Source organism: Epinephelus moara, chromosome 23 (genome assembly GCF_006386435.1).
Source record: "Epinephelus moara isolate mb chromosome 23, YSFRI_EMoa_1.0, whole genome shotgun sequence".
Lineage (NCBI taxonomy): Eukaryota > Metazoa > Chordata > Actinopteri > Perciformes > Serranidae > Epinephelus > Epinephelus moara.
In genome coordinates this window covers 22,232,453-22,244,403 of record NC_065528.1, presented here as the reverse complement: position 1 = coordinate 22,244,403, position 11,951 = coordinate 22,232,453, and the positions used below count along the sequence as shown (strand labels likewise).

The 11,951-nt window shown below is 39.5% G+C and overlaps 1 protein-coding gene across 1 annotated transcript; it reads right to left on the bottom strand.

Annotated features, from left to right (window-relative positions):
- Positions 1-314: 314 nt before the first annotated feature.
- depdc4 (DEP domain containing 4) lies at positions 315-7,902 on the bottom strand. Its single transcript, XM_050036691.1, has 9 exons — positions 7,790-7,902; positions 6,291-6,714; positions 5,916-6,070; positions 5,631-5,826; positions 4,016-4,266; positions 3,659-3,801; positions 3,081-3,206; positions 2,803-2,881; positions 315-2,649 (listed from the first exon to the last, which is right to left on the bottom strand). Exons 1-9 carry the CDS (start codon positions 7,866-7,868, stop codon positions 2,450-2,452), a joined length of 1,653 nt encoding a protein of 550 aa, XP_049892648.1. The 5' UTR covers positions 7,869-7,902; the 3' UTR covers positions 315-2,449.
- Positions 7,903-11,951: the final 4,049 nt, after the last annotated feature.

Below are 11,951 nucleotides of genomic sequence, written 5' to 3'. Positions count from 1 at the left end.
AGAAACTATAGTTTAAGTCCAAATTTGTGACCCTGTCTAACTATTGTACACTATTTTTATAACCGCTATAAATATTGAGCATGCAGTGAAGTACAATTTAAAAACATTTGCAGTGGCAATACAGCTGAAATTTCTAATTAGGCAATAAGGAGGGCTGTGAAGACAAAAAAGTCACTGCAGTTACCTTAGTTACCTTAGTGTCTGAAAAAAAAAAAAAACAACTTCTTTAACTGTCTCGTGTTAAGGGGCCCTTTACAACCACATCAAAAACCACTTAAGATTCACAGAAAAAAAACAGCAAAGTCTTGTTTGAGAGAACATCAATTAAACTTTTATTAGACGTGTTATTCCGACAGAAAATAAAGCACGTTTCAGCATCATAAAGTGCAATCTAACATGATTTCAGTGTATGTAAAGAACAGAGGATGCTGACTGAATTGAGATTTGCCTGTAAATTACCTCTCTGCCTGCAAAGCATGACCATGGCTTCATGAGTTAAAAGGATAATATCCAACTGAGGTATCATGCTAAACCAAAGTTTTAATTAATAGCCTAAAATAATATTAAATCATTATTAATTACACACCTTCCATAAAAAGGATTATGTCCAACTTTCAAGTAAAATCCTAAAAAGTTACAATTAAAAAACACTTGACCAAGATACTGGCACTAAATGTTGGTTAAAACATCCTGAAAATTAAAACATATAAACCTGCCTAACACATTACTGTACCCTTTCTGCTTTCATTTCATATTAGTTTTATTGAAAAAAAAATCCTCACAGAGAGATCAGTCTTCATCTATAACACAAACAAGTCAGTGTTAAACCTCATTCAGCTACATTAGTGTTCCCTTCACCTGTGTTTTTCCTTCAACACACTACAGCATGCTACAGTAAAACTAAAAAAGGCTGCCATGATATTATTAGTCTTCATTTGGCATGTAGAAATATTAATGCCTGATCAAAGTGCACAGCATTACATCTGCAAACCACACTTCCATTTCTAAAGCCCCAATCAACCTCATTTAAATAGCTCTTAATGATAACACATTAGTTTATCGAAGAGGTAAATCAATTAGTGCACAAGCTGTTCACTGATCGTAACCTTAAAACAGCATGTTAGATGGCTGAGAGTATTCTTTTCCAGTAATCCCTTTTATGTTTTCATACTTTGCATAGACTAGTATTCTACAGTATTCTACAGTAGGACAATCTAGTGCACATAAGCCATCTTTAAACGTTATTCATCTTTAAACATAAAGTTAGTGTCATTAATGTAAAATTAAAAGATGTGTCCTAACTTAACAAAAAATGCCAACTGCCACAAACAGCTGAAGCTACCACAGCTTACTGAGTACTGCTGTTTAGGCACCTTAACCTTAACTCCACACTAATGCCGATATACCTGTTTTGCCAGGATTTACAGAGTGGAGTGGAGCGAAGTAAAACAAACTATGATGTCGGGCAGTACTGAAAAGACATGCTGATGTAGAACAGCCTCAATAGCAGCATCTATCTTGTCTACAGCGCTAGCCGTTGTTATTAATACTCATTGGTTCTGCAAACCATTTAACAGCGCTTGACAACCGCTTGACTACAGTACTAGTCCCACCTGTGGTGCTGATTGGCTTGTTTTTTATTTTAACTGAGAAATTGCTGTTTCATGTCACGATGCCAGATGAAATCAGTCAACTCAAACTCAGGTCTGGACACAGGCAAATTTCAATCATATCTAACAACCAATATCTTTTTAGATGGAAGTAGAGCTGCAACAATAAATCGATTAGTTGTCAACTGTTAAATTAATCACCAACTAATTTGCTTTAAAAAAAAAAAGTCAAAATTCTTTTATTCCAGCTTCTTAAATGTGAATTTTTTTCCTGGTTTCTTCACACATCTATCTCAGTAAACTAAATATCTTTGGGTTGTGGACAAAACAAGACGTTTGAGAACGTAATCTAAAGCTTTGGGAGAACATTTTTCACCACTTTCTGACATTTCAAAGACCACACAACCCATGGATTAATTGAGAAAATAATCAACATATTAATTGATAGTGAAAATAATCGCTAGTCGCAGCCCTTAGATGGAGTTTTGTGGTGTGAAATCTTATCAGATGGGGTCCGTGATTTAATGCGTATCCATTTAGGGGTCTCTGACACGAGAAAAGGCTGAGAACCATTGAGATAGTTGCATCCAGTGCTACAAGACTGTAACAAACACGAAAGAACAAGACTTAACAGAATATCTACAAATAAAGCCTCAACAACTGTGGCCTCATGTGACTTCATCACATCACGTCAATCACTAACAACAGCATGTTTAATCTGACCCAGATTAATGTGCATTAAATTATTGCTATTCTTCAGTGTAAGCGCTGTACCACTGCAACCTGGCTCTGTGAAGTGCACTTGGGAAGTCAAACCGATAAGTCTTCACATGTATGATTCAGAAGGTGCTGGATAAATGCTGGAGGAAGACCACGGGGTGATGTTTCTCAAACTCTTTGAGCAGCCTCCTTCTCTCCTTGACAGGTAAGGTTTTGCTGGAGGAGATGTCATGAAGAAGCTGTTTGAGGCTCTCCAGGGTGGCAGCCTCTCGCTGGTCCTCGTACTCCTCTGGCGACACCTGCTGGCAGAAGGTGAACGCTGCAACAGCAAAAGGGGAAGAGGACAGTTTTTGACCAAAGCATTAAAACACAGTGGACATAAAAAGTTTGAGGTTTTCTGTATATGTATGATGGTGATGGTGTAATGTGTGATGTCAGCTAGTGTGTGCATGTTTAGTTGTATTTAACTTACTGGCAGTTGAGTCAGGGTCTTTTCCCTGCTGCATAGTCCTCAGTGTTCTCCTCACAGCTTCAATAAGGGATGTAGGAGTCTGTATTCATTAGGAAAAGAGAGTAAAAGGAATTTTAAAATTGTTTAATCAAACACTGATTGATTTGATTTTTGCTGTACTGACAAAAGAGCAGCTTAATAAAAGTTGCTCCGATTAAAAAGTTAAGGTGATGTGAAACTTTTCTTCTGTCTTTAAAACAGCATGTCTGTGTTACCTACATTAAAAAGTTAAACTGTACCTTGAAGAGCTCAGTGTAATTGTCCATGAGAAACAGCACCAGGGTTTCACTTTGGGTTCGAGTCAGTTCATGATTCTGGACAACTGCTCTCTGAAAAGCGCGGCAGACCGAGGCCCTGTTATCAATCTGAAAGGAAGCACAGATTCAGATTGAAATTGAATTACCACCTCATGGTTGCAGCTAAGTTTGTCTGTCCAGACTTTTATGTAGCCATGACAGAAGATAATGCTTCAAATATGGATGTTGCTGCAGAGAAGCTTCATATTCTAAAACATGGATGCTGGAATCAGAGAATTGTGACTTTTTTTTAATAGTCACTCAAAAGGATTAATCAATTATCAAATTAGTTAGCAATGTATTTAATAGTTGACAACTAGTCGATTAATTAATCGTTGCAGCTCTAACAGCATGAGCTATGAACACCAAAGTCTGCCTAACATAAAACACATATAACGTTAAAACCTACATTTTATTATTGTATTTCTTATCATGATACTTCAAGTGCTGCACATAAAAGCACTGAACTGTGGAAAGAAGCGTTGAGCTGACAGTGTGTTCTGGTGAAGGACACAAATTACCTGTTTCTGAAGACGGCAAGCGTCTGGGTGAGCTGCTGTGGCCATAAAGGTCAGCAGTCTCCTGAGCTCATCCCTCACGCTCGTCTCCAGCAGTCGAAAACACAGCTGAGATGCTTTGATGGCATCCTGCAACTTCCCTTCATCTGGAAAAAAAATAAATGTGCAAGACTGTAGGCGGAAAAGGATGAAGAACTTCAACTTTATGACACGAACAAAACTATGCCAGACAATGAATTATAAATCACAGAGGAACTGTCGCTTATCGCTTCACATGTACACACACTTGTCATCTGATGTCAAATCTCTCTCCATAGTTTTCAAGGTGGCAAAAACACTGTAAACCTTCATAAGTCTCACCCAGCAAATCCAGGATTGCAGCGTGTATGTCCAGGTGGTGTCCTGAGAGAAGGGGAGCTTTCTCCTGTCCACTGTAGTACTTGGCAATAGTGTCAAAGAGCAGCCTCTTTTGGCTCACCATCTGCTCCGACTGGCCGTCTTCTGAAAAGGTATTGTCACCTTGTTGGCTGAGCTGCTCCCCTGCAACCACGATCAGCTGGTCGGGAAAGAGCTCCAAGCAGTCCGCCGCTGCCGACAGCCACCCATCCAAACTGTAAACACAGCATAATGTGTTTTTTTGTTACTGTAGGGGAGGTGGAATACATGTGCAAGCATCTGCTGCTATCAAAACGGCAAAGCTTATAAATCACAGGTCATTCTCTCTGTACTATCTGAAGATGCTGGAACAGGATCTCTGAATGCAGCAATTCTAGCAGGGTTCCTACAGCTTGAGGCAAATTAGACTTATGACTTTTTAATGCCACTCAAAATGAAATTTAAGACCAATTTTGCAATAACCAAAACTGAAGACAATCTTATGAAGGGTTAGGTCAATTTTGGCCCAACTTTTATTGTAAAATAAAACATACTTTTTCGTCTTGCAGCTGCGACAAAAGTAGAACAGGGGTCTCATTTCTAAAACAATGCGTAGGATCCATACTAAAAATGTACAGACCGACAAATCCAAAAGTGGCATGTGCCAAAAACTATTAGACAATTTCTACAATCAGGCTTCCACCTCACGATCTGCATCACCAATGTCCCGTCTCCTAAATGTTTGGAAGCATGGTTCAAAGCTTCTCCTATCAAGTCTGTTTTTATAGAGCACAATGTTAGGGTGGGAAGTGAAATACGCCTCTTTCAGGCCTCGTTATTTGCGTATGCAATATTTATAAATGAGACGCCAGAACTGGGAAATCTCTGGCGTTTGTCGGCAAGTTTTCTTATCAATTTTGTGTTTCTCACTCTGCATGTGAGAAACACATGCTTTGATTAACATCGTGCTGACAGCCTTGTACCTTCTGCCATGCCACAAAATCTTGGTTGAATAGCCAATATTCGTTGAATTTGTGATCCATAAAATCCTGTTTTCCATGTCCTAGCATTTAAGACTCTTGAAAGATTGCTTCAGCAAAGTGAGCTCCATCCAATTCAGACAGCTGTTGGAGAAAATGTGGCCCACAAACTGGAAATCACATTCAATTTTTTTGGTCCTGCCTCATATTTAGCTACTTTTGAAAGGATGTGTTAGATGCCCTAAGAGCAGTGTACCATCGAAATAACCCCAAAGATCCAAGGTTTAATGATTCTCCTCTGAGCAATCCCTGAACAGTTTGAGGGGAGGGCAAAACTTTAGCCATTACAAATCCTCTCTCCTGCGATTAAATGTATCACAGTTAGATGGTTGAATCCTGAACCTCCATCGTACAACATCTGGATTAAAAACATAAGGGAACTGTATGAGATGGAGCAAATCACATATGCACTGAGGTTGCAAAGACCAGAATTTATAAAAAGGTGGAGTCCTGTTATGAGTTTGTTTTTGTTTTTTTACAACTTTTAAGACTTGCAGGAACCTTGTCTAGTTTTATATCCACTGTGCAAAAAAGCTTGAAGCAGTAATTAGAGCACTGACTGGGGCAGATTAAGAGTGTCGGGCAGCTCTCTCTCCAGACATGTGTTAGAGATAACCAGGTCCTGGGTGGCTACAGGAGCTCTGCAGGCCTGGAGCTGAACCCTGGAAGGAGACATCAGGATGCAGTCCAGCATGGGCAGCTCTACTATCTGCAGCAGCTGCAGTAGCGTCTGCTGCTTCCAAACTTCATCAATCACTGGGGAAGGAGTAGAAAGAGGAAAAATCAACCATAAACTGTTGTTCTCTACCGTACCAGCAAATACTGACAGATTAGCTCAGTCTTACCAGTTTTGGACAGAAAGGCAGGAGTAGTGGGGGTTGTGTTTAAAGCTGTAGACAAGGTTGGTCGCAGGTTGATGGTTCTCAGCAGCCTCTCAACCCTCCTGTCTGATGGTCCGACAGCAAGGGGATTAGAGATTGTCCTCAGTTCGTTCAGCCTCCTGAAACAACAAGAAGCTTTATGGTGATTAATGAGCACTCAGATCAGAGGAGAGAAGATCAACTGTGATATACAAAAGGTGATGATATTTGGGGCACTATCATTATTATATCACATAATGCATCTCCCATGTCTGCTGTGTGTATGAGTGTTACTTTACTTTACAATAATGCTTCTGTATGAATAAAATATACATCCAAAATGCGATTAGTAACACCAACCTGGAGCTCTTCTTCCTCTTCAGCCCCTGTTCCTCTGGTGGCACGTTTTCTGTGTCACTATTGCACTCTTTCATGGCAGAATTTGGTACCACTTTATATTCCAGAAAACGGTAAAGGCTGCAGCTGCTGTCCTCAAAGGTCACTTCCTTGTCTCTGCGAAACAGCTTCGTACCCACTGGCTCGAACACCTTGGCCTCCATCAGCGCCTGGCACAGTCGGGCAGCTTTGAGGCGAGACACTTCACTCGTGCAAAACACCACATTCTGCATCAAGTAACTGAGGACGGCATCCACGGCGTCCGAGCCTGTGAAACATTCGGTGTGAACGCGGAGATGCCTTCTACAGCGGCGCACCTCCACCTGGGTTTGCAGGGCCTGGATGATGTTGTGCCACAGCTGGGTGGCACCGAAGGGCCCCGAGAAAACTGTTAGGAGACAGGGTTGGAGGAAAAGGGGTCAGAACAGGTTGAATACCAAAGCTAAGATGTTATGGGTTTTCACACTGGTTGTATAAGTCCTTTATCATTCCTTGAAAAATGTATTTATACAATTTAACAATTAACATATCCTGCTTCAAATTAAAAGGTGGACATGAAGCCACAGTGGCAGGTGGACAAGAAAGTTAATTTCCAACCCTGAAAGCTGATACACTGTTAAAGATTAAGGCAAGACATACCAGGTGAAAACTGTTTTTTTTTTCATGCACTGGCCAGTTATAAGAGTTTGGGCTATTTTGCTTCCATAGCATGTCTTCTTTTAAAACAGTAGAAAGAAAAATATACATTCAAGTGTTTATTTTGGTTCAGATTTCTGTTCTGGAAATGTTTGCAAAAAGCACACATTTAATTAGATAGTGCCTTTTTTGCATATTTAGACATACAATTTCAGAAAACTTGTAATACAAAAAAATAGTCTTAATGTAGGCTAATCAACTGGGGAAGTTTCATAATGATATCTTTGTTAAAAACACATATGGTGTCTCACCTAAAACGACCTTCTTGTACATTATCTAGCTAAAATTAGCTCCACGTCGAACAACAGTAAAATGCTGCTTTCACATCAATACATTCGTAATAACAGCCCCATAATATACTTTTCCTACGGTTTCGTACTTATTAAAAAGTATGTAAAGCAGTTAAAGCTTACTTAAATGTTAACTGATAAAATATGACGTACTTTGTGACGTTTAATGCAGGACTTTTACTTGTAATGGAGTGTTTTTACCGTGTGATACTGATTCCTCTCTTAAGTAAAGATTCTGAATACTTTCTCCACTACTTCTGTAAATTATATCCTTGATATCTGCTCTACAAACATTTTAATAAACATATATATTTCCGTAATAAACAGCTAGCACGGCCGTTGGATTTATCTGTCAATGCTAACGTCCAGCGTCGTAGCGTTTATTTACATGGCTGTGCTTTGCTTGCGGCGTTTTATTTAAATAAACTGGAGATTAACTAACTTATAACTTATTAATTTTTAATACTCAAATCTTACCATGTTGTGTGTTTTCTCGAAAACTCCTCGTTTGGCTGTTCAACCGTCTGAAACGGGGAGTCAAATCAACCGCCATCATGAGCTCTGCGTGTGACGTCAACACGTTCTTCTTCTTCTACGTCTTCTAAACGCAAGCGACAGACAGACAGCGCTCTGCTGCTAACTAAAGGCAGTAACACACACTGCCAGCTCTGGCTACTTATAGCTCACAAGACCGGCGCTTAAAATAAAATAGATAGTAAACAGTGAAAAGTAAGATGACACACCAAAGTATAATTATACATGTATTTTTTTTTACTTTTTTCTGCTGGAAAATACGCTGCATAAGATTATAACAACACATAATAACAAACGATTATAATTAACCCTGAGCAACTCCCTGTGAACAAAAATTAAAGTACACTATAAATTACAAATCAATTTAATACTTTTGAACCATTTTTATTTTAAGAAATGTAAATGGACAAATAGTGTATCTTTACCCCACAACTTTAATAATCCAATCATTATAATCACTCTATAAATAATAATTAAGATTTGATTTGACGATATTCATGCATTTTTTTATGTTCCTCCTTTTAAAGCTTGTGTTTTGTTGCATTTGAATAATTGTGGACTGTGAAAAGTAGATGTTAACTTGGATGTTCGAGACCACTCATAAAATTATATTTGAAAGTGTTCTAACACACTGTCTAACAGCCTGGTATGTGAACTGTACAGAGGCAGACTGGAAAAGTCTCCAGAGAGTCATAAGAAAAGATCACTGGACTCAACAACATCCTGAGAGATGCGACCCAACCGTCATCACCTGTTCTCTCTCTTACCCTCTGGGTGGCGCTACAGAGCATTCAAAGCCTGCACCTCCAACCTGCAGGACAGCTTTTATCAGAGAGCTGTCACTGAACCAAAGAGCATGGATACCAAGAGGCGAAGCTCAATAGAACGCCCCATAGCAACAGACTCGCCCATGGTTTCGTCCTACCGCCGCCATTTTGGACTGTCAGCAGACCGCAGCAGACCCGCTTGCATACAAAAACACACAGACAAACTGAAGTATATCGCTATTAATTATGCTTACAATGCTACTCACCTCGTGATAGCTTGGTGACAGCTGCTTTTTCACGTTTTTGTAAAGCAAAATATAGACTTAAAAATAGAAAGAAAAAAAAGGCCTAGATGGCATCTCTACATATTACATCCACTTATGAGAAGAGTAACTTAATTACTCCTTCAAAATCACCCCATAAGCCAATCTACCAAAAAATAAAAATTAAAAAAATCAATATTTTAACTAGAAACACATTAATGGCGACGTCACATAGTCAGGAATAAAGATTTATTTACAGTTTGTACAGTAAGGGGACAGTAATAATAATAATAATATATAGGCTATTTTAATAGGCCTATGATATATTTTAATGCTAAAGCAGTAATCAGTTCTGATATAAATGGTCCAAGAGGCCATATATAGCCTATATATATATATATATATATATATATATATATATAGAGATATATATTTATTTATATATATATAAGTGTTATCTTACCTCCAAAACTGGCATATTAAATTGATATTAAAACACTTTAAAACTTACAGCTCAGGAGTTCTTACCTGTCGGGATCCTTCGGGAAACGGTGGAAGGCCAGGTGCGGGGTGTTCCACTGATAGTTGTTGCAGTTAATTGCACTACACTGTTTTCTTTTACTTTTTTCCTCCTCTCTCCTTGACATCTTGCATGTTGTCTGGGCGCAACAGTCCAAGCTCAACAGTCCAAAATGGCGGCAGCGCTACCGCAGCGCCCCTAGTGGCTGTTGGCAAAAATTCAACGGAGCTTTGCCTCTTGGTATCCATGCTCTTTGACTGAACTGAACAGAATCGAACACTGCTTCACCATTGTGCCATGAGCTATATTGAGAATCATTCATCTTAACTCAAACGTATTTTGACCACCAGAGTGATGAATGTGTGAGATATGTGGAGAGAATACTTGAAAGGTTTGATATGAAAGGTTATGAGCGACTCCCTGTGAACAAAAACTACACTGATGATGCAGAAATGATGAATTAGGACAGAAAACACTGAGAGACAGTGGGTAGCCAAATCTATCTGACTACATGAACCAGAACTGATCTGAGTTCTGCAGGATGTAAACTGTCACAGTATTAACTCAACACAATGGCAGACTGTAAAACATGTAGGCCTAGTGAGATATCTGAAGAATGTAGAAAGAGTTGTGTTACAGGAAATGCGACAATGAGAAACTGGGCCTACAGGAATACAGTGTTAAAAATTGGCCCAGTTATTGTGTTTACTCAATGACTGGTTTATCAGACATTGTGTTTACACGATAGCACGAGCCTAATCGAGACAGGTCCTTTGATTTCATGGAAAAACAAGACGCAGGCCGCTGTTGCACTGACCACTTAGGCGGAGTTACCACACCACAACCACACAAGAGTGTATGTCATACACACCATAAGGTTTACAAGGATAACGAAGGTACAATAGCACTGGCAAAGAATCCTGCATGCACACAGAGGTGTAAGCATACTGGCGTAAAGGGTAACACTTAACAAAAAGGTACACAAAATACAAATAGTTCCCTCTCAATCATTAATAATCCACTAATTATTAACTAATGATTAGCTACTGTGTGACGTTCGATGGAGTTACTTAAGAGCTCAACATAAACTAATGGTTACTTCCTCATTCGTCATTCATTTCTCATTAGTTCATGAGATCACTACTCGTTTTCTGTGTACCGTATTGTAAAGTGTGACCACATAAAGTATCATTTCTTAAGCTCAGCTGTGATTGACGGCTAGATCCATTTGGACTGCTGCCCGACATGGCAGCAGATGCAATGAGGAAACCTGCAGAAACATTTAAAGGTCCAGTGTTTAAGATTTAGAGGGATTTAGTGCCATCTAGCTGTGAGGATGGCAGATTGCAACAAGCTGAAACTTCTCCTGGTTAGAATTCCTTCAGTGTTCATTGTTCAGGAGGTTTTTACTGGGAGCCAAATTATCCACAGAAGTCTCTTTCTCTCCAAAACAAACAGACCAGGGGCCTCATTTATAAAAGAGTGCTTAGGATTCATACTAAAAGTTGACCTGCACCCAAAAGCTGAAAATGGCGTGCGCCAAAAAATAATCTGATTTATAAAACCGTGTGCACGCACGCTTGCACGCAATGTTCTCTTTATAAATCACAGACCTCCTGGAGTTGTGCACACCCAGATCCGCCTCATATTCCGCCCTCTACACGCCCTACTTCAACCATAAATGGTCATGCAAATCACCTGGAGGACTGAAGAAAGATTTTATTTGGTGGCCACAGCAGCAGGATCACTAATAAAAGAAAGTGAAAAAAGTGGCAACACATCAACGCTGCTGATGCTGTCAGCTGTGTCTGTGGGACTGCACAGACAGTGACAGAGAAAAAAAAAGTGGTCTGATCTAAAGGTAGACCAAATATTTCTACTCCTTTACCAACATGTAGTTAATGTGTTCGTTTTAAATTTGAGGATGTTTGACATTGATGTGCGACATAAAGAATCACATTTATTAAAGGTGGAGGCAAAAAGGAGTATGTGCCAGTGCCATCTTGCGCAATTACGCACGAGGGTCACTGCAGTATTTATATGTTTATGGCAATTAGTCTGATCAGACACCCAGCCTGAATTACAGCATGAACCAGTGGTATCCCTGTCCCAAATGCTTAATGCTTAATGGCTGTATTTCGAGACATGATAAATGCACTGGAAATGTTTAGCTAAATAAATAAACATATTCCATGCAGTCGCGCCGTCCTCTCCCCCTCCTGCGCTCACAGAGTGGACAATTAGACGTTAGAGGCAGTGCGGATTAAATACGTATTTAGAAAGAATTTCAATTCAGGATTTGAGTTGGATTTTACAATGTTTTTATGAAACAATTATCACTCACTCCAAGCGCAAAATAAGGCTGCTGGATTTAATTTCAACGATAACATGGATCTAAGGTGGATATAGCGTGACATTAAATTTGTGTGAGACATCAATAAAAATCTGACTCCACTTCTCCACCTCGCCGTCTGCGTCACCACTTCCCAGTGTCTCCAAAATGTGCGCACGCATGACTCAGAGTTTGCTTACAGGTGCGCACATTCTCCCGCCAA